Source organism: Anopheles maculipalpis, chromosome 2RL (assembly GCF_943734695.1).
Source record: "Anopheles maculipalpis chromosome 2RL, idAnoMacuDA_375_x, whole genome shotgun sequence".
Classification (NCBI taxonomy): Eukaryota; Metazoa; Arthropoda; class Insecta; order Diptera; family Culicidae; genus Anopheles; species Anopheles maculipalpis.
The window spans coordinates 8,631,138-8,652,167 of NC_064871.1; the positions used below are offsets into that span (position 1 = coordinate 8,631,138).

The window sequence follows — 21,030 nt, forward strand, 5'->3', positions numbered from 1 at the left end:
CCGCCACTTACACACACACACACCGCTAGGACCGCTTGCCTTCTTTGCCATCCTTGCGTTCGGTATAGAATTTTCGGTCCTTTCGGTAGAATTCGGCCAAACGTGTATAGATACACACACACATATCTCTTATATATTGTAGGTTTGAGTTGAACGTGGATTAAGTGGATTTGTTGAAGCTAGACTATTTTGTTTTTTGGTTCACCATCCAGACGGCTCTCACGTGCGTGTATAGGTACACGAGTATTTTCCTTCCTAGAGCAAGCAAGTAAAGGATAGCGTATAATAGCACTAGCAATGCTAATAGAAAGAGATTAAGGATAAGAATGGATCGTTTCTAACTAGCTGGGTTTGCAAAACAAAAAAAAGGGCGCGATATAGCACCATTGTAGAGTTTGTAGAGAATCTATTCGAGGTGTGAATTACTAGAATGAGCAGAGAAAGGTTAGAGAAGGTTACCTACTAATATATCTATACACTCGCACCGACTTTTATCGGCTAGAATTTTTATACACCACCTCTCTAGTTCCGTTCGCCCTTTCGATGCCTTTCCTTTTATGCCCGTTCCTTTTTCTAGCTACTTTTCACTTTTAAAATAATGTCGATGGACGGACAGATTGGGCGGATAACATTCTGTCTGCGGTATCCTCTCTTTCTCTATCACTTTTTCCGGATGTATCGGTAGCAAGAAACTGCAGAACTGCATGCATCTTAGTACACAGAATGGCAATCATAGAGCGAGGGCAGACAGGACGGTACGAGACGCCATTAGGATTAGTGACACGGGGTGTCGATTTTTAACATTGGCATACGGGTTAGCAGCAACTGAATCTCAGCTTTCTCGCGCGCTCACTGTTCACAATGTATGGTTTCCAAGGTCGGTACCTCTTGTCCGACGCTTCCCGACGGTACGGGTCAGCTGTTTGCCCAATTGCCTCCCATGATACATACACAACTGTCGGCTGTCGATAACACCGTCATTTGTTTTGCACCAGAACGATTAGGTTGAGTTGGGCGCAGTAACAAAACGGATGGATGGACAAGGCTGGAAGACTGTTAATTTTACACTAGCAAACATCACCCACATGCTTTACACTCTTCGAAGGACGATCATCTTCTACCTTTATATACAAACTAGCAACTGTCAGCCAACTGTCAAGCTACTTGCACACACGAATACAACGGGTTTGACACTTGGCACTCTTAGTAGATCGCGAACAGTGAAGTATACCGTCAGACAGGCAGCTGGAACGAACAGTTTGCGATACCCTTTAGGGAAGTGTCTTTATTGCAATCATTTTTATTAGATGCACACCTTTTTCAAACGATTAAAACAAATATTTACAGTTACGAGAGTGGAATTGATAGTGTTACATTGCGTTGAAGAAGAATGGAATTACAATAATAGAGGTGCGCCACTATCATGCTAGAAAAATTATCGAATGTACAAGCCCGTTGGTAAGCTCGTGATCGTGAATCGCACGTACCGCAGCATGTTCGTTTTTCAATTCTATTTCTGACGCTTTCAATGCTGCAGAGCGATGAATGTGTGTGTGTGTGTGTATCGTTGAGAGATTAGTAAATTAAGAGAAAGTTACGTTCTTTCACTGTTATGAAGCGTAGAATCATACGTAGGATTTCAATTTTACTTACAATTTCTGCATCGAAAATAGAATCAGTTTCCGATTCCGACTGTTGGATGTTAGAATCTAAAAGACGGTTGTCAAAACTGTATATTTAACCTTCTCTAGGAACGTACTCTAGTAGCGACTGCAAACATGATTGGCTCGTGAATGATTGTGATGAAAATCTATTGTTTCGGTCCCAGTAGATGAATACTGCATGATATTCTTTCTTTGCACATACTCAAGCATAAGAAGCTTTAATTCCGCTTTACTTACTGTAAAAAAAATTCTTATAATTTTCACAATGTTCAGAGTTTAAATTAAAATATCTCATTCGGAACAGTCGTTCGGATGATCTCGGTGCTGCTCATAAAGAAGAAAAAAGATAAAAGTAAATAATTTTATTATACGCATACTACTAGGCGTTTAATTTCGCAGTGATGTTTTTATTGATTATCATCGATTGTCATTTTGTGTTTTAAACACTATTTAAGCATATAAACCAACCAATAAAAAAGCATGACAGCATGTACTAACGTAACCATTTTGGTTTTGTTTGGCAAATTGAACAATATTCCCCCTAAATGTAGGCAACGATTGCGATGGTCCTGTGTTACATTACCGTGCACCGACCAGCAGCTAGTTAAAATAGTGTAATTAAACTCAAACCAACAACATTAGCACCTAAGAGAAACAACCGCTCTCTCTCTCTCTCTCCCTTTCTCTCTCACTCTCTCTCTCTCTTTCATTGTATAAAAAGCAAATGGAAATGAAAGGATCAAAGCAAAGCAAGAGCAACAAAACAATAACGCCACGCTAAGGCGACGAATGTACTATAATAACTGTGAGTGTGATTCCACTTCAATGGACGAATTTTAATATTCTCACTCAAACAAACACACACTCACTCGATAATCGCCTTATATAGCAACGGAAGAGCAAATCCATACCATATAATGTAATCGCATCGCAAATTGTATAGAAAAAGGGCTCATTTAAGTATTAGCAGCACGGCAGAGGCGGCATGTTCCGTTTGCTAAGGTTCTCATACACATTAACACACATACGGACACAATCTGCAGACCAACTTTTATAAAGCGATGTTGGGAGTTAGCTGAGGGAAAGGGCCAACACAGTACACAGAAAGAAATGAAGGAAAGGTAGCTGCGAAAGCTTGGCACAGCGAATAATAAATCAAAAACGATAATACTGTAGCAACTACTGTAGCAATTTCAATACACGCCTTCTAGAACATGCATTACACATTCAAACTCACACACACACACAGAGAAAAATTCACCAGCTCACGCACAGTGGTGGAATTCTATTACAATAATGAAACGAATGTGTAAACTTATTTAAACAAAAAAAAGAAACTATTCTTGTTGACGGGTAACTATACTTGAAGCATGTTAGTTGGGGTGGTGGGTCACTATGAAAAAATATCCTATCTGTCCATTAGGTCCTGTTGTATACACACACACGAATACAAAAACCACAAACCTACAAACGTTCCCATCTGAACGTCCTTTTCCTTTTTCCAACCATTTTCCACGATGGGAGTTAAAAAAGCAACTGCTTAACTGCTTGATGATTTACATATACAAATATATATATATACATACATTCATATTTATATACATACATTATCACGAAACATAAGGACGCTCTCATCAAATAAAACGTGAAAAAATGCAAAAAGATGGGTATCGCAATTAAGCAAAACAGAAAACATTGTTTAAATAAGAAGAAGGGAGTGAGAGAGAGAGAAGGAGAGAACATTGTTATGACGTAAATCGTACGCTCAATGATCATAACCATATTCCGTCAACAAAGAAAGGGAAGAAAAAGAAAGAACAAAACTTACCCCCGCAAAAAGACTATGAGACGACACGGGCTAGGGGCACCATGGAAAACAAATTCAAAAGTATTAAACCAACAATAAAAAAAAAAAACCGTAAAGAGTATCATATAAAGCAAAGAGAGAAAACAAAAAGAAATAGAAGCTAAAGAAAACAAAACACTCATCTGTTGCAAACATGAAGCAACTATACTGAAAGTAGTTAGAATGATAATGTTTGTTAATTGCATCAGAGAAAATGAGGAAACGGTTTGCGGAACGAAAACACTACGACGAGTAAGCTAGAGAAGTGCAGTAGGCGCTTGTGTAAGAAAAGGTTTTGTTTTTTTTTTTCATTCTTCACATCCGTTTAGTTCCGTTTGGATGTTTCCACTGGCACTATTGGTGCGGGTATTTTAGACAAATTTATCTCCCGATATACTCTCGTGCGTGATCGAAGCACAAGTAGCAGGTGCAAATTTTATCCTCACATTTCATTCAATCATAGCAGCATCAGAAGCTGCATAATACATCCACAAGAGTAGGTTGTTGCGTTTGTGTGAAGTGAAGTTAGTTGCGTAGTACACCGCACGCCGTTTAGTAGAGTTTAGTACATCCGTTTATAGCTCCTTAGTCCACTGCTTGCACCGCGCCAGCCGGTTGCGTTTGGTCGAACTTCTTTCATTGCGCTTAACCACCACACCATTGGTGCTGAGGGGTGCTGAGTATTATATTAAGTGAAAATTTACAAAACAAGTTCACGCTACGTTTGAAAGTGGGAAAGGTTGTAGTAATACCAGTTGAAAATACTAACGAAACGAAAAATCGGAAACAAGAAACCAAGAGTCAGTCGGTAAAACGGTGACGAACTGAAGAACCTGCACTAAATCACTGTACCGATTAGTAAAGAGAATACATTCCTTACATTAAAACTCCATTCGCAACTAGAAGAGTACTAGAAGAACATATGCAAGAGGAACGCAGGGTTAGTAGCGAAGGAGAGAAAAGGCAAAAACAATTGCTAACATCTATTTGTAAATAGTTGCCGGCATCGGGGAGATGAAACCGAAACGAAACAGTAAACGATAATTGCTATAAACAAACAATGCACACGCTGGGAGCGCTTTTATTCGACGATCGTTGTTTAATGCAAGCATCGGACATCGATCTCTGGTGAGTACTTTTTTCCTTTAGAACAAGCTCTAAAATTAAACCTTAACCATACTAACCCTTCACACCAATTCTATGAACGATACACGATTCGCGATACCGCACAGATTCCGTCCGATCGCTACCTTCACATAGCCACGATCGCCAAACCGTGGTCCCCAGGAGTTCTTCACGATGTAATACGGTACGGTTGCGTTCAGCTCGTAGCCCACGATGGCCACCGCATGGTTGAGCCGTTCATAATCCGAATCACAGTGGAACTGTATGATCCCTCCGAGATAGTACTTCCACGAGATGGCATTTACAGCGGCCACGATCGGTCCTTTCGTTGCGAGATGGCGCAACATTACGTGTTCTTCGTTTTCGAAGCTAGAAGATGGAACAGATTGACTGTTAGATTTTATCTTGAGTTGAAAAATTGTTTTGTTATACTGATTGCATACATTCGGGTAAAATTACAATATGAATTGGATCATTAGTCCATGCTTTACTCATTGCTTAGTTAGAAGCATGTTTACTATTAATTTTCAAACAGTTATCTTCATTTTGATTAGTCAGTAGAAACTCGAATCTAGCAGAAACTTGAACTCCAAAAGTGGTAATTGCCTAATTTTAATGGTCTCGAGATTTATGAAAAAAAAAAGCTTTGAAGCATTCTAGCTATTCGAGCTAAGAAATTAGGAATTCTGTATACGCTCTTTGATGTACTATTTTGGGAAATTAATCCATCACATGAATATATCACACATACCGCCTGAATGTATGCTATTTTCTTTGTAATCCTGATTTATTAGTACCGGTAATCGGTAAAAATCTCGATAGAATTTCTGAGAAAAAGAGAAGGGATGTAAGATCACATTTAACTAATTTTCGGTTCATTAAATCCAACCATTTTTTACTACGTTGAAAACACACTGGGTATCCTAAACGGCATGTGCTGCGCTTTTATACGTTTTCTCGAGTCTGTAGCCGTTTAATCAAATATAGCCTAACTCTTTAATCTACTCATAAAAGCCTGATTCGCTGATTTATCCACTTACCCTTGACACGAGAACCGTTTCACTAAGGTAGCATTCGAAACACTATCCTCTCTCCGTACTCCGTTCCCTAACGGCTTGTCGCTCGTACAATTTCCCTCCTGATCGGCCATATTGCGCTCCGGGCAGGATTCAGCGGCCCCAATCCGATAACTTTCATCCGCCAACCATTCCAACAAACGGCAGGTGTCACCACCATCGCATCCATTGTTTCCATTCGCGGCACACCGCACGACGCGCTCGTGGCACAGCTCGACCAGCTTGCGATCGTTTCGCTTGATCGCCGCCAGTGACGCTATCGTGTCGACCACGCTGATCGCCCAACAAGCTCCACAGCTGCCCTGATTCTTGACCGCTGGGATGACTCCCTTTTCCCGCCTGTACATGCACAAACAACGCAACAACAAAAACAACAACAAAAAAACCTATCAACAAACCGATTGCCCACACACGACCAAACAATGCACACGCTTTACCGATGCTCTCTACACATACCAATCAACCGTCAGTGGTAGATTGTTCGGAACCTTCAGCTCACGGCGCGCCCGCGAAAATATGATGTCGTTCTTCATCTCCGCACTGTGCGACTCGATCACATACTTTTGGTAAGCGCGTGGCGTTCCACCGCTCGCCGGATCGTCTGGAAACAGATCGGCCAGCTGGCGGGCAATAAACTCCCGATCGGTCAGATCGGCATATTGCGTAATGCCGTAGATCGCGGTGTCGTTCGCTTCCCGGCTCCACTCGTTCAGCTGCTTAATTTTGCTCAGCGACGTCCGAAAGATCTGAAACCGGTACGCGTACTCGCGCGCATCACTCCGATAAGGTTTGTCGTACAGGCGGACGAACACGTCAAACTTGCGCCGCGACTCGATCACCGCACTCGGTTTTGTGTTGAACGGGATCATTAGGAAGCAGAGCGTAACGATCAGTATGATCATGAGCATCTCGATCACTTCCGTCATCTTTCGGCATCTATGACTGTACGGGCACGAACGACTACGAACACACTGTACGGTTACACTGCGGAGCACTGCGTACGGTTACACTTGTGCTGATAGACTGAGAAGGTAGACGGTTTTGTTGTGGCATCCGGATCGATCGACTGTCTTATCAGCGCCGTAGTACGCGTGACCCCATGTCGAATGCCGTACCGAAGAGGAGGTTCGTCTTCCTTTAGGAATTGGCGAGGTTCGATGCTATTAGCAGTAATATTGGAAATGAAACGGAACGAGAATTTTGCGGTATTCACCACCGAACCAGATTTGACGACATGGCAGTAATGATTTGATGACAGTCAAAGGTTACGTTTACCGAAATTAAATTCTGAACCAGCTTCAGCGTTTTTCGTCCAGACTAGATGTTTCATTAGCCGTCGGTTAGCTTATCGCTTGCTTGCACAAGCTTTATTGATATACTTTTTGCGCTTTAAGTCCATTCTTTGACAGTTGGTTACAAGACACGCACGTCGGAGAATTGGAGTGTCTGTGGTGATTCATTCTTGAGGCAGGGGTTCTTATCCCTGTAAAAATTTCGTTCCATTTTAAGACTACTTATCAACCATAATTTGGTTGTGCTTATCATTATTTTTATTAGTTATAATTTGATCTACACAAATAAAATCTTTCGACTGTTAGTAAAACGGAGGAAAGTGAATGTAAATTTGAGTTTCATAATGCAACACTCATCGCACCTGACATCTCTTTGCCCTTGAACCATTATCTTATCTGTGCGAAAACGCAGGAAGCAAAAAGATGACAAAAATAACGCTCATCTACCTCCCGATTAGCTCATAAAATTAGTAGGATTTACACGAGTTATGTAAACGTTAGGTGCAATTTAGCCACCGCAAACGAGATTACCACACGGCGAGAGTGAAGATGAAGATGCAAGTGCGCGGAAGTGATGGTGGTGTTGCTTTTGGCGAACTGCAACCATTGCGAATAATCTTGATTCCCGTCTTTGGTGCTTGGCTTAGTGGAGAGAACCATTACGGGCCAAAACGTGCGCCGGTGATCCCCAGGCCATATTGAGAGCTTTCTGCATTTCGTTTGTTAGAGGCGGTATCGACTGGCGAGGTATCAGGAACGTGGACAGGTTGAACAGATCCAGAAACACCTTGTATCGATCACTGGAAGGAAGGGTCAAAATGTTGTTAGCGATGGAGATAGAGTCCTACTACTCTCCGTTATTACTCAAAGCCTACCTTAAAGTCGAACGTAGATACTGATATCCGGACGAACCACCGGTTCCGAGCTGCTGCGAGCCGATCATACGTTGCACCATAATTACATGATTATCTGTAAATGTATAGAATTGCGTTTTAGTAGAGATTTACCTTGGAAAAAGTTCCACACACTCACATCGCCACTTGGTGATCAATGAATCGATATCCATCAGCAACATTAGCAGCTGGTGAGGCTGACTAAACCGTGGCTCGTCACGGTAAAACGTGATCATAATCGCACCCTGGAGAGCTTTGTGCGTAAAGCGACGCTCGCCACGGGCCACCAGCGCATCGTGCACCTGTGCGTCAAAGATCGACTTGTACACCTCCCGACGCTTCCCAATATCCATCAACCGGTACTCACGCACGTGCTCAAATTCTTCCGTCTGTAAAATAAAAAGCAACCGTTGCTGAGCCCAAACTTCTACCTCTACCGAACAAGATCTTAGCAACCTACCATCGCACTTGCTTCCTGCTCACTGAGCAGCTGTTCGACACTCTCCTGAAATTTGCCCCAAAAGTTGAACCCGTCCTCCTCGAGCCCCGGCGTCCGTTCGAGCCACTTCTGCACCAAATCCGCCAACGATGGTTCCGTTTCCGTCGTGGCAATGCGTTCTATCGCACACGGATCGCTTGCAAACACTTCCGTGTACTTTTGGTTGTACTTTACACGGTGCTCCGACTTTACGCCGAGCTTGTTCTCGAGCAGCCGGAACTGGAGACTCTGGAAACCGGAGGCTGGCGAAAGGTAGTCGCGAAAGTCCATAAAGTCGAGCGGTGTCATCGTTTCGAGGATTGGCACTTGATCGACGAGCAGCTGTAATGGCAGAAGAAGAAAGCAATGGGGAGATAATGGGAGGGCCACTCTTGTTCACTATAGCTCAAAAGATCAAAGATGGCTAGTTATGAACAACTCTAAACCGATCCGGTATTTTACTAAAACCGTTTATTTACATTTTTTGGGAACAGATAAGTAAGCAACTACCAGCAGACGGTTTTTTTTTAAATCACAACTCTATCTAATCCTTCCTCGATGAGTCTTGCGCAACTTAATCACTGTCGGCATAAGCCATTTACCACAGTCATTCATTCCGACATTCCAACAGCAAAAAAGTGGACCCTAACCTCACTTTTACATTCTTCATTATCGCCTGCCACAACTCGAATCGGCATCCGGGCGGTACGGTTGCGTAGTATATTACGCGCTATTCCAGGAACCGCACGCACACACACGCAAAAAAAGAAACGCTCTGGCAGCGTGCCAACATTCACATGGCTTCCTGACGATCATGTCTCAACAAAGGCCTCAACAGACATTACCAGCTTTTTTTAATGTTGTTCGCCAATTAACTTCCTTTCGCCGGCTCGTCTAATCGAAAGGCATATCGACAGACGAACGGACCGACCGGCAGGGAGCATAAGCATAGCCGCATCGGAAAACCGTCTCCCAAAACCTCCCCAAACCCCAAACTCGGACATGATTTCAAGTACCGTTTCACTAGCGGCCCCGGTAGCATTATGTTGCGCCACGAGTTTTGAGGCGACACAGAAAACGAGGAAACGAAACCTACCGGGTGAAGCCGCACAAGTGCACACGGGAAAGGTCCTAGCAGGTTTTACTCTCGGATGGCGTTACTCGTACTCACCGCACACCAAACATAAACACCAATGCTCATGATCGTATGCGGGGAAGTACGGATACGGGTCTAATCACCAAAGCAGTTGGCGTCGTGTTTCCGAGCTATAGCGCTCTTTGATGACGGTCATGGCCATGGGGGAGTATTGGCGGGGGTCAGTTTTCGGGATATTGGTCTCTATTTCATGAGGCGCGTGTTATTCGCTTCTTTTTGCAGGTTTCTTTGGGAGGGTTTTCTTTTTCAAAAACGATAGTCGCCCACAATGTTTACAAAATACGCCATTTTTAATCGTAGAGCATCAAAACGGTAGTATGAGTTGGGTAGTAAACAATGTGTCTAAAAATACTAATTGAAGACCCCCGACATTGCTGGAAGGGATGACGAGCTTTCTGGAATTGTTTACATTTTGAGATTAAGAAGTCAATTATAATAGCACGCAATTTAGTTGGACTTGATTTCTAATAGTCTGATAATAATTGGAACCATTCTTGTGTCATGTTATGAAATATTAGTCAGCTTTTTCAGCTTATCGCTTTTTACTAACTGTGACAACGGCGCCAGTCTTCACACGGCAGGACAGGGGTTCAAATCCCATCTGGACTGTTGATGAGCAGTGATTCCAGCAAGTTTAGTCAACCATTTGATGGCCGGCGTGGCTTATTATGCCAATGTTTAGATTTTCACAATTCTTACCTTCAAAATCATCACAATCCGATTGAGACGCTTCAGGATCTCCAACGTGCGTGACTCTTCGATGTGCTCCGTGCTGAAGAGATCTCGAATCGAATCGAGCTCGAAGATGATCTGCTTGAACCACAGCTCGTAGGCTGTGTGTCCATAGAGATACACAGAGAGATAAGCCCGATCACTATGCAATTCTGTCCCACTGTCGCTTTCACACACACACACACACTCAGCTATCCTTTCATCCCTGCTTACCTTGATGCGTCACGATAAACAGATGCTCATCATGCACCGGTTTCTTACCCTCCACGGACAACATGCGCTGTGCGCTCAGCACCTTATCCAGCATCAGGTACTCGCCATACAGCATCCCAGCCTCCGACCCCAGATGATGTCCTCCCTGCACCGAGTCCCTGCATATTCGAGACGAAAAAGCAAAACACAGCTATTAACGGGCTCCACGAGCATCGTAGTCTAATCTCGATGACGTTTTCTATAAATGGGTGAAAGCGGGTTTGCGATCTAAGCATTTCTCTCCGGGTCGTACGGGTCAAAGCGAGCCCTTCACACGTCGCTAATCACATGAACCCATCTTCCTTTATTACTGCACGATTGCACTCGGAGACGAAACTTACACAAAACCACTTCTCATCGGACAACTCATGGTGAAACGCTTGGTTTTCTATCAACGTCACAAGAAACAAGAATGCTCGAAACTGATGGCACTTTCTACTGAGCAAACGAACCGTTCCGTTCGATTGTTCGAAGTCAACTGAAACCCTAACCGGGCGGGCTGCGTGTGGTTAACTTGCTCGCCACAACCACATGGTCGCCCGCGTAAGGGAAGAAGGTGATAAGGATTCGTCGAGGATTCTCGTCAACGGTGACGTCATCGGAGGTCGGGTAGGGGAAAACGTTGGCAAACATAACGTGACTGATCGTACGCACACCATGATAGGGATCTGGCGGTCGAGCTAGATGTTGAGATGAAAATCTTTACCCCGTAGAACCACGTGCAGACACGATACGACTGAGATGGCGTGATAACAGAATCGCTTACCGAGTGGTCTGTGTCTGAGCCTGCCGGGGTGCAAAAATAGCACAGATAAGATACTCGATCACTGTGCAATCTTGCAGGTATCATACGCACTATTGAACGGCACGTAATACACCGCAGTCTATTAATAGCAATGATAATGATCTAGGCAAAAGTGCAGATTGATTCCTGACACCATTCTTATGCTCGTTTGGCTCTTATAGGCTTTATACATCGAAATCATAGATAAGCTACAGTTAACGCAGATAAAACACTAGGTCTGGAAGAAGCTATTGAATAGCTCTCCATTGCGTTATTGCCACACATTTCCGAAACATTTGCGGCTGGTTGAGAATTAGAAAGGGAAAATATAAGTATAATAGTGATATCTTGCTGCTCAATGGCTTTACAATTTATTCAGTCAACTTTGTATTTCATCGTATTAACAAACAGACTATTTATTTTTTTGCTTTATGTCACTAATTTATTTTTTACAATTTTTTTCAAAAGTTAATTATTTAATAAATTTATTATTAAATCAAATTATTAAATTAAATTAAATTATATCAATAATTTATCAGTTTCGTCAATTAATTTATAAATAAGAAAATAAATTATTAAATTAAAATTAAATCAATTTGTGAGTAACACTATAAAACAAGCATTGCCTTATTATTGCAGAACATCGGCTACAAACTACCTCAACGCTACGTAATATCCGATCCGTGTGTTGATTTGAACAGTAGCACATGTTAGATGCAATCGAACTACCGGAACGGCACGTAGTGTAATGTTGAACTATCACCCTGCACTAGGCTTAAACTGCGTGTTATAATGTCGAACATGATTTTTCTACGACAGCATTTTAAACCAATCATGCACCACTTTCACAACATTACAACAAATAAATACTAAATAAGGATGATTAGCTTCCGCATACACAAACACAGCCTGGGAGATGCAGCAACCCTCGTGACCGATGACAACAGGTGTGTCCGGTTTGACGGTGATTAGTTTTCAATTTAAAAACAAACCTCATTAAACATTCATTCATTTTATTCGACAAAAGGACATTCTTCGGGCAATTCTTGCTTATAAAATGGATAAGATGTTAGGGAAACCCCGTTCAAGTATATATTTGTCTTACGGTAGCTGTCTAAGCTGGTTGCTTTTACAAAGAGCATCTTAAAATGGTTCGCTTGGTACTGCACGAGGTGCGCCATGTGCTGATGGCAATGTTTTATATATCCCGGTGTTTAACAGCAAAAATACAAAATTCTAACGCAGATAAATACATCTACTGGTTTTTAACAATGATTCCAATCGCCATGCTGTGCATACCACAGGTAAGCAACGCTCGATTATCCGTGCTCGTGCGTACGCCGTGTAGATATGCAATCCGCATAGCTTCGCTGCGTGTGATTTTGAATCGCAACGACAATACAGGGGTGAGCAACATTAACATATTACTCTCATTCCCAATTATTTAGTTCGCATATTTGCTCGTCGATTCGAAAGGACTCATCGAATTCGTCTCGGTGCTGGTACCGTTCACCGAGATACTGCTAACAAACCTAAAAATGATTATTTGCAACATAAAGCGCCAGAAAATTATCAACCTTATTAACGAAATACAAGCAGAATGGACGGAATGTAAGCGGGCGTGACCTGTTTTGCATAGTTTTTACACTTACCCACACACACTCACACACCCATTTCATCGTAGATCAAAAATCGGACAATCACGAAATACAGTCGCTAATTACGGCCACCGTTAAGAGGACGCGTATTTTTGTCATCGTCTACACAACGGTGTTCGTGATCATTTGCTTGGAGTACGCATCGATGCCGTTGTTTAAGTTTGTGTATCATAATTTATTTTCTAAAAGCCCTTCCAACTTTACCGTTACGATACCGTACTCGTCAAGGTAAGAAAAGGGATAAACACGTTTTACCTCTCTGACCTCCTTTAAATCACTTTATTTTCTTGTTAAAGATTCTTCTACAGTACGGAAATTCATACCAGCTTCTCGTTGACGTATTTCTTCGTCATGGTAGGTGTTTACCTGCTGGCACTTACTCTCAGCGGCTTTGATAGCTTGTTTTCAACGCTCGCCATGCACATTACGACGATGTTTAAGTTTTTGAAGATAGAAATCGACCAGCTGGGCTTGGACATGCGTGCCGGTACAGGTCGTGCGGAAATACGCGACAAGATGAAGCGAATTATATTGAAACACAAAATTAATCTTTCGTACGTTTTTACAATATGTGGAGGAATGTACATTTCATTTAAAATAATGTCTTACATTTTTATTATGTCAAGCCTGATCGAGCAACTAGAGGACGGTTTCAGCTTCTATTTGATGGTGCAATTTCTAACCAGTTCGATTGTTGTTTGCGTTGTGCTGTACGAGTTAACGATTGTACGTATCGTCATGTAATTTACGCCTTTAAAAACAAGTCTAAATATGATTTATTTCAACCCAAAGGTTTTCGGTTGGAATGAGGATACATTCAAGACGCTCACCTATCTGCCGGGTGCCATACTGCAGCTCTTCCTGTTCTGTTGGTACGCTCAGAACATCACAGAAGAGGCGAACCTAGTTGCCGACCATATTTACAACATTCCCTGGTACTTGAGTGACACGCCGCTGCAAAAAACCATTCTCACGTTCATGGTTAAGGCACAGAAACCGACCGGTGTTACGGCGTCAAAATTTTACATGGTCACATTACAGAGCTTTCAGAGGGTGAGTGAGGAAACGGAAAGAAGGTAAAGACTGTTTGTGTGGCAACGTGCGTTTTTTCTCTTTCTTTTTTACAGATTAGTAGTACCTCTTACTCGTACTTCACATTACTGCAAACCATCAACCAGCAATAATAGTACAATAATACATCTTGCTTGCCAAATTATTTATGAACTGTTTCAATAGTTTCTAAACGGTTGAACGGCAAACATTCGCCTTGAGAAAATAAAACTAATTTACGCTGAACAAAAAAAGCCTAAAAGTAGAACTTGCTGCGAAACAACATGAAACATTGAATTGCCTAACATCAAGGCGTATACAATTCACAAAGCGAAAGAATTAGTTAATCTGCCAGTTCAACAATCGCTTTTGTAGCATGAGCTAGTAAAATGTGGTGACACTAATATCTGAGGTTTAATGGCTGGATGCCATTATTTTATTCTCGCTATAATGAACCTTTCTTCTAACCCGAGTCTACTGAATGAAGCCGTGAAGTATGCAACCCTCTAGACAAAATAATCCCGATTAGGCAATTTTCCATAAAATGCTGCTATGTGACCTTCATTACTTTGTTGAAATAATATTCCTAAACAATTATCTAGCAAAATATCTTCACTGACCATTTTAAACATCAACCACCGCAGACAATTACGACCATGCGCAGTGTCGCACGATGCGGAAAACGTACGTATCGCCCTATGACAGTAGAAACGCCAATCAATATACGATACGAGTGACGTTGTCCAGAAAGACAACAGAAGGTTAACTTTAGCGCAGTAGCTGGTCGTTGTAGCATCCCTTTTTTGCACCACAACAAAGCATCCCTCTAGTGGGTGAGTAGTATTAGAACATAGAGTGTGCACCGTAGTAACGCAACCCGTAAACAACGAACAAGAAAGTACAACGAAATCATGGCCGAAGGAACGTACGAATATGAGTGTATGCGGGCGGAACTGCTCGGGTTGGCCCATCCCAGTCGGGAGGAGTTCGAGGAGAAGCAGAAGCTCAGACAGGAGACAGAGGTGGAGGAGCAACTCACCGAACAGTTAAAGGTGTGTTCGAGGGATGACGAATGTTGGACACACTCACTTTACCTTTCCTTTGATGGTCCTTTCCAGGAGGTTGACTTGCAGGAAGAGTCCGTACAGGGCACTTCCGGGAAGATGGACGAGCTGAACAGCATCCTGACAGCGACCCAGCAAAAAATTAACAAGTTTAAAGTGGCCTGCGGTAGCTTGACCAGCCTGCTAAAGCTTCGCCCATCGACACCGAGCAACGAACCGGCCGGTGGATCCGAGGGTAAATCCATCAATGACGCGCTCGATACACTCGACACGATGAAGGATCTGAACGATGCGTCTGATGCGACGGTCACCAAGGCGGCAGCAAAAGATCTCGGCACGAAGGTAACGTCCCAGCTGGACAAGCTTGATTCGTTGCTGTACAAGGCCGATAATGCCACCTATTCGATGAAGCATCAGACGGATCAGATGAAGAAGATTGCCAAGTAAGACACGTGCCGGACGTGGGCAACCAGATGAACACCAGAAACACCAACCGCTCGAATAACGTTTTCGGCTGGCAACGAACCTGGAGCAGAGTGGAATTGGGGAACAGCTCCACCATTCACTCCACAGTCACTCAGTACGCTTACAGAACAAAAACAAAAAACAAAAATGTGTGTGCAAATGTTATCAAAACTACAAACTATCTTACCGAGCCCCGTATACATCGGTATACACCGGGCCTCGCTGGCAATCTTAGGGTTTAAGAAAACCCCTCGGCGATCTTTCGCCACATACAATCGCTAGCAGCTTAGTGGTACTTGTAACGAGTAGTAATCTTTTCTTCCTGTTTCCGTTCGCACTCCACTCAGGAATTGCTCTTTCTCTGTGTGTGTGTGAGTGTGCTTGCGCTTAAGCACTGTTCGATGTTAGTTAAGTAAGAGATGCACTAGGCGTGTTGTATTACACCTCTAAGGAAAACACTAAGCTTTCAAATTTTGCTTTTTTTGCGCGCTTTCTGCTCAAACGGTCGGTCTTCCACAAAACCTAAATTTGTTAGTTGAGCCAAAAGTTAAACGAAAACTTACGAGATTGTCCACTAGACACAAACTCTGTTAATAGGACGCAGATAAGCGTTGCTGGATTTGGCCATTTTGCCGCGTGCGTCTTTGCGGAACCGATTGTGATATGTATACTTATAGTTTGTACAGTCTTTTTTGTGCGTGGTTCGAATGTGTATTTAAGTTTTGACATTTTTGCCTCCGAGTGTAAGCAGCAGCCCATGCAGAAAACCCATGAATGCTTCCAGATAGAGATGATGAGGTGTGTGTGTGTGTTTCCATTTATCTTGTATTATTCAGATATTGGTTTCTTGTGACGTAGGGAGAAACGATCGTTGAAGCACGTAAAGGTTTACAGAGGCAGACAGGGCCGGAGAGGATCTCAAAGAAGCGAAGAAGGAATGTTAACCACCAGCAATAACAATACAAATGTATGAATCTTACAATAATCTTACTGTGTATTAGAAATGGTAAATAAAGGAAGGTACAATTATTCACTTATTGAAGCTAAGCACCAAGATGAGTTAGTAGACCAAATTGTTTCATGAGTGAAGTTTTTAATAGCGGCATGTATCCTAACTGAGAAAACATTAAGACTTCCGGCCAAAGTTGAAAGTATCCTGACTACCGTGCTATACCGTAATCATCAAATAAATGGTACGAATTTAAATAAACGCCAACCAAACTGATGAGGAAACTCTGGTAACTTCTCGAGCCTAGAAGTCTGAACTATAGCCGCAAAACGAAGAAAACTTGGAAATTGTTACATCCCAATTGATATCATCTTTGTCTGAGCAGCAGAAGACTCTAGCCATATATTTCCAACGAATCTATATGTCATTGTTGTACTTTATCGACGCTGACAGCAGAGGGACATTAACCGGAAAAGGATCACTTTTACTTCCTTTCCTGATCATTTGAAGGCTGCGTTCCCCAACAGCTTTGCGATGAGGGATCTACTGTGGTCTTTACTTCTTTGTAGATGATGTGAAACTTATCGATGGACTTATTGAGTATGACTATCGATATCCCTGTAGAATGTTCAATGATTGAAGACAACGTTTAAATAGTCCAACATCAACTTGGTCAATACATTTTTATAAGTGAATTTTGTACTTCTAATATTCTAGCATTATTCTATAACCAAATTGAAGCGGCAGCTAATTGTTAAAATTACGAAAGAGCTGAGTTCATCTCGGGAGAACCTTTTTTTTTAAGACAACTCAATCAAGAGTAGGTATTTTGGTGTTCATTCTGAGTAGTATGTAGTAAGATTTTAAAGATCACTGTGCACAAATTTCGTTCACAACTTTAAGTTGAAACAAAAGACAAAATAATAGCTCTCAATGTCGAGTAACAGCATTCCTACTTTATTTGTCACCGTTTAAGTACGTCCTAATTCCATTTACACTCTTATCCATGACACAAACGCACACTGCTAACACTAGCAAACGTTCTTAGCTTATAGACTTAATAAAAAAACACACCACACACAATCGTCGTCACCACAGTGCGTTGCGAAACATTCAACTTTGCCAGAACTCGGCCACATTCGATAAGATAGTGTTGAACGGTTGAACAGCTCACACGCATCAGCAGAACTGAGTCGAAGTCTAACCGACTGATTCATTGCCACCCTCCCCCCATTGCGTTCACATGTGTGGGCCGCCACCACCGCCACCAGCACCGCCGCTTCCTCCATACCAAACATTGTGATTGTCCTTGCCAGCGCGAATGCTCTGCAGGTGCCGCAGTTCCTTCACTTTCGCATTCCGCAGATACCACAGATAAATGCACACGATGACAGCTAACGCAAACAGCACGATAAAGATGATACCGGTCACCATCCAGGCCGTTTCAGCATCAGTTCCGGCAAATGTGCTCGGAACATCACTTCGTTCCTGTCCCTGGATAACGTGTCCACCGGCAAACGCAGGTAGCACTAGCGCTACGATCGCAAACACGCGTGCCACATCATGCTGATCAATTAAACTGTGTTCCATTTTTGTGTATACTTCACTTGCACAGCTAGACGTAGCTTTATGACCCGATGTGTCCGACCGACTAACAGTACCGATCTACGGACGAAAGTAGATGCCGAAAACTCGCACCACGGTCAAAGGGAAGGATCAAGCGATTAATCCTTGCCAGGGACATAGATGAAATTGATACAGCGATAAGACGACGTGATAAGAGCTCTAGCCTGATACTGTATATACGTACAGTTCCGGCTGAGGTGTTGCATTATCGACACCTCAACCCCACGCTAACGGTGTAAGCACTGAACAGACCGAAACTCGGTGCCCGACGCCGGTACTGTGCGCGATAAGGTGTGAATTCTTATCGGTGCCGAACCGAAGGCAACCTGCATCGTATCGCATATCGCAGTCCGGGCGTTGAGATTTCACTTCCCAACCAATCACTGATATGGTTACGGTCGGCACACGGTAATTGAAAGGTGCCCGGGGGACATCTTCGATGCGAGATGTGATTAATTTAGCACTGATAGAATGATTGATGGGAGCTGTGATTTGAGACAGACGGTATGAGATATGTTAGCAGCCAACAAATTAGTGTGATTGATCGTCACTGTAGTAGTAAAGGTTGGTTACGATTTCGCTGTTGCACAAAAGTCTTAAGCACAGCACTACGTTTGTTATGTATCTAGAGTACCACCCTGGGAGCATTAAACGGCCTCGTATCTGTTTGTTGTTACAATTTGCCAGTTCAGCATCATAACAACAACGGCTTATCCTAAGGATCTTCACCAAAACATTATCGTAAAACCGATACCGATGCACTTCAAACCTGACCAAGTAAATGCTTGAAGTACAGCCGTTATCTACTGATGTCATTGAATATTACTATTGCATTCCAATATGGCTTCAAAATACTAGCTGCATGGATTAGCTCCATCCTCTCAGCTTTTAAATACAGCACTCGAGCAATCGATCGATCAAGGGTCGTAATTGATGTCTTCCCATCCGACGGATTCTCATAGCCCACTATTAATGGTAGATCTTGCAGTACTCTATCGAACTTATTGCAGTTGTGACATACGGTGACGGAGTGGAGTCGGCGCAAGCTTTTGTCTTGCCTGTAGCCGTGTAGCCTGGCTGCTCTGTCTCAAGAACGTACGTAATAAAATGGTTTAAACTATCAATCAAAGCACTAAACATCGAGTGGTGACAGTGAGCTTCGTACGTACCTCGATAACCAACTTATAAAGACGTCACTGGACAAGGATTGTTCACGTACGTCGCTTGATTGACATCTGCAAGATAGACCTGCACGGACGGAACTGCTCCAGGGTGAACCTTATAGCAAGTGGCGCCAGGCGCAGTATTAAGACTAAACTGTTTAAACCGAACAGAGGCTGGTTTGTGGTTTAAGAACTATGCAGATCCTGGTGGTTGTTTCCTTGTGGTGGTGTGTTGGTGTATTTTCGGTCGCGGCCAGTGCCTTTTACGCAAGGAAGGATTTTTCTTCCTGCACTCAAATAGACTTCGACGAGGCAACTCTCTCCTCGCTGCGAAAGTGTGATTACATGCAAGAGTTTATAGTGAAACGTTACGATGAATCGACCCACTTCGAACCGTATCGGCCGGAAACAGTGCACTATCTGTCACATCGCTGGCAAGGATTAACGTGCGGCGAAACGGTGGATACTTACTCGTTCAATGAAGAAACTGAGCTCCGGATGGCTTACAATCTGGTGTTCGATAGTGGCGCTACACTGGAGGTGCGTGTGTTTGATGAAGAACGTATGGATTCGGAAAATAAGCCAACGCTGGTGGAGGTTTGGCATACTACTGCCTCCACCAATGGATGGGGATTCTTCCGCGAGAAGCTCAACAAGACTGTGAAACAGGCTAGGGTAATGAAGAGAATGTAGAAAAGAGGCTCGGAAAAGGTTATGATTTTGGTTTTCATTCTTTCTCTAGATTCAAATTGAAGCAAACATCAATGCTGGCAGTGATTTGGCGATAGAATACTTGACCATATTCAACTACGAGGTAGAAACAGAGGAATGTAGCATTATTGATGAGTTTGCAACGACGACAACTGTCATACCGGCAACGACCGAAACAACAACGATTGCTGCGGAAACAACCACTCAACAACCTGACACAACAACTACGCACGAAACAACGACCACGGAAATGATCACCACCTCCACGACGTTATCAACTGCTGACGACGAGACGACTGCTACTACTGAAACGAGTAAAGAACTTTCGACAATCTCGTCAGAACAAACGAGCACAACGGCTGACACAACTGAAGCCATTGCAGCTACCACTACTACTACTACTACTGTAACCGAGATAATTTCGACGACCTCCACAAATGCACCTCGCGATGACACTTCGATGCAACCGTCCAGCAGCACAACACAATCACTAACTTCCTCGTACTTCACGACAGACAGTTCAATCCCGTCAGTAATCTACTCCACTCCAACCCCTACCGAAACTGCTCCTGTTCCGCCGATCTTGGAACCAACACTAAGCCCAAAGCAATGGCTGTGGATGACACTGACAGCAGTGTTTGCAATACTATTCATACTTGCTGCCAGTGCTGCCATCTATTTGTGCTTTATGAACCAACACTTGCAACGAATAAGTGCTCGCCTACTAGATGAAAATGGTCATTATCCTGGTAAAAAATTCTGATACAAGCGTATTTGACCGTAAGACGCTCTGTTTCAATGTGATAGTTCGGTTTTAATTTAAGAAAAATATATAAATAAAATATCTTTTAAACTTCTAAGTATACCTTCCTTCCGCTTGAAGCTACCTACAAGAGACACACATGAAACGTGAAAACATCAATCACAACTTCTCGGCTATAATGTGGTTTTATTTCTTAAAAATCTTCATATTTTAATAGAACCGCAGCAATGTACATTGTCCACCGAGTGTCCGGTGACTAAAGATATGCTTCAAACCATAAACA

General features: G+C 42.9%; 6 protein-coding genes across 6 annotated transcripts in view; 3 read left to right on the forward strand and 3 right to left on the reverse strand.

Annotated features, from left to right (window-relative positions):
- LOC126559409 (iron-sulfur cluster assembly 1 homolog, mitochondrial) overlaps positions 1-21,030 on the reverse strand; it is a 347,746-nt gene that overhangs the window by 276,873 nt on the left and 49,843 nt on the right. The gene's annotated exons all lie outside the window — the stretch shown is intronic.
- Positions 4,698-6,637, reverse strand: LOC126558295 (cathepsin O-like). The gene is made up of 3 exons (XM_050214287.1): positions 6,168-6,637; positions 5,676-6,050; positions 4,698-5,004 (listed from the first exon to the last, which is right to left on the reverse strand). The coding sequence occupies exons 1-3, from the start codon at positions 6,635-6,637 to the stop codon at positions 4,698-4,700; spliced, it is 1,152 nt and encodes a 383-aa protein (XP_050070244.1).
- On the reverse strand, positions 7,647-10,910 carry LOC126558246 (tryptophan 2,3-dioxygenase). The gene is made up of 7 exons (XM_050214224.1): positions 10,856-10,910; positions 10,476-10,633; positions 10,230-10,363; positions 8,357-8,716; positions 8,036-8,285; positions 7,879-7,972; positions 7,647-7,803 (listed from the first exon to the last, which is right to left on the reverse strand). Exons 1-7 carry the CDS (start codon positions 10,882-10,884, stop codon positions 7,647-7,649), a joined length of 1,182 nt encoding a protein of 393 aa, XP_050070181.1. The 5' UTR covers positions 10,885-10,910.
- Positions 12,447-14,140, forward strand: LOC126559297 (odorant receptor 13a-like). Its single transcript, XM_050215430.1, has 7 exons — positions 12,447-12,602; positions 12,747-12,909; positions 12,983-13,184; positions 13,253-13,510; positions 13,583-13,682; positions 13,749-14,009; positions 14,084-14,140. The coding sequence occupies exons 1-7, from the start codon at positions 12,447-12,449 to the stop codon at positions 14,138-14,140; spliced, it is 1,197 nt and encodes a 398-aa protein (XP_050071387.1).
- Positions 14,907-15,517, forward strand: LOC126559217 (uncharacterized). Its single transcript, XM_050215343.1, has 2 exons — positions 14,907-15,058; positions 15,125-15,517. The coding sequence occupies exons 1-2, from the start codon at positions 14,918-14,920 to the stop codon at positions 15,515-15,517; spliced, it is 534 nt and encodes a 177-aa protein (XP_050071300.1). The 5' UTR covers positions 14,907-14,917.
- LOC126560060 (mucin-5AC-like) lies at positions 19,469-20,747 on the forward strand. Its single transcript, XM_050216222.1, has 2 exons — positions 19,469-19,948; positions 20,016-20,747. Exons 1-2 carry the CDS (start codon positions 19,469-19,471, stop codon positions 20,745-20,747), a joined length of 1,212 nt encoding a protein of 403 aa, XP_050072179.1.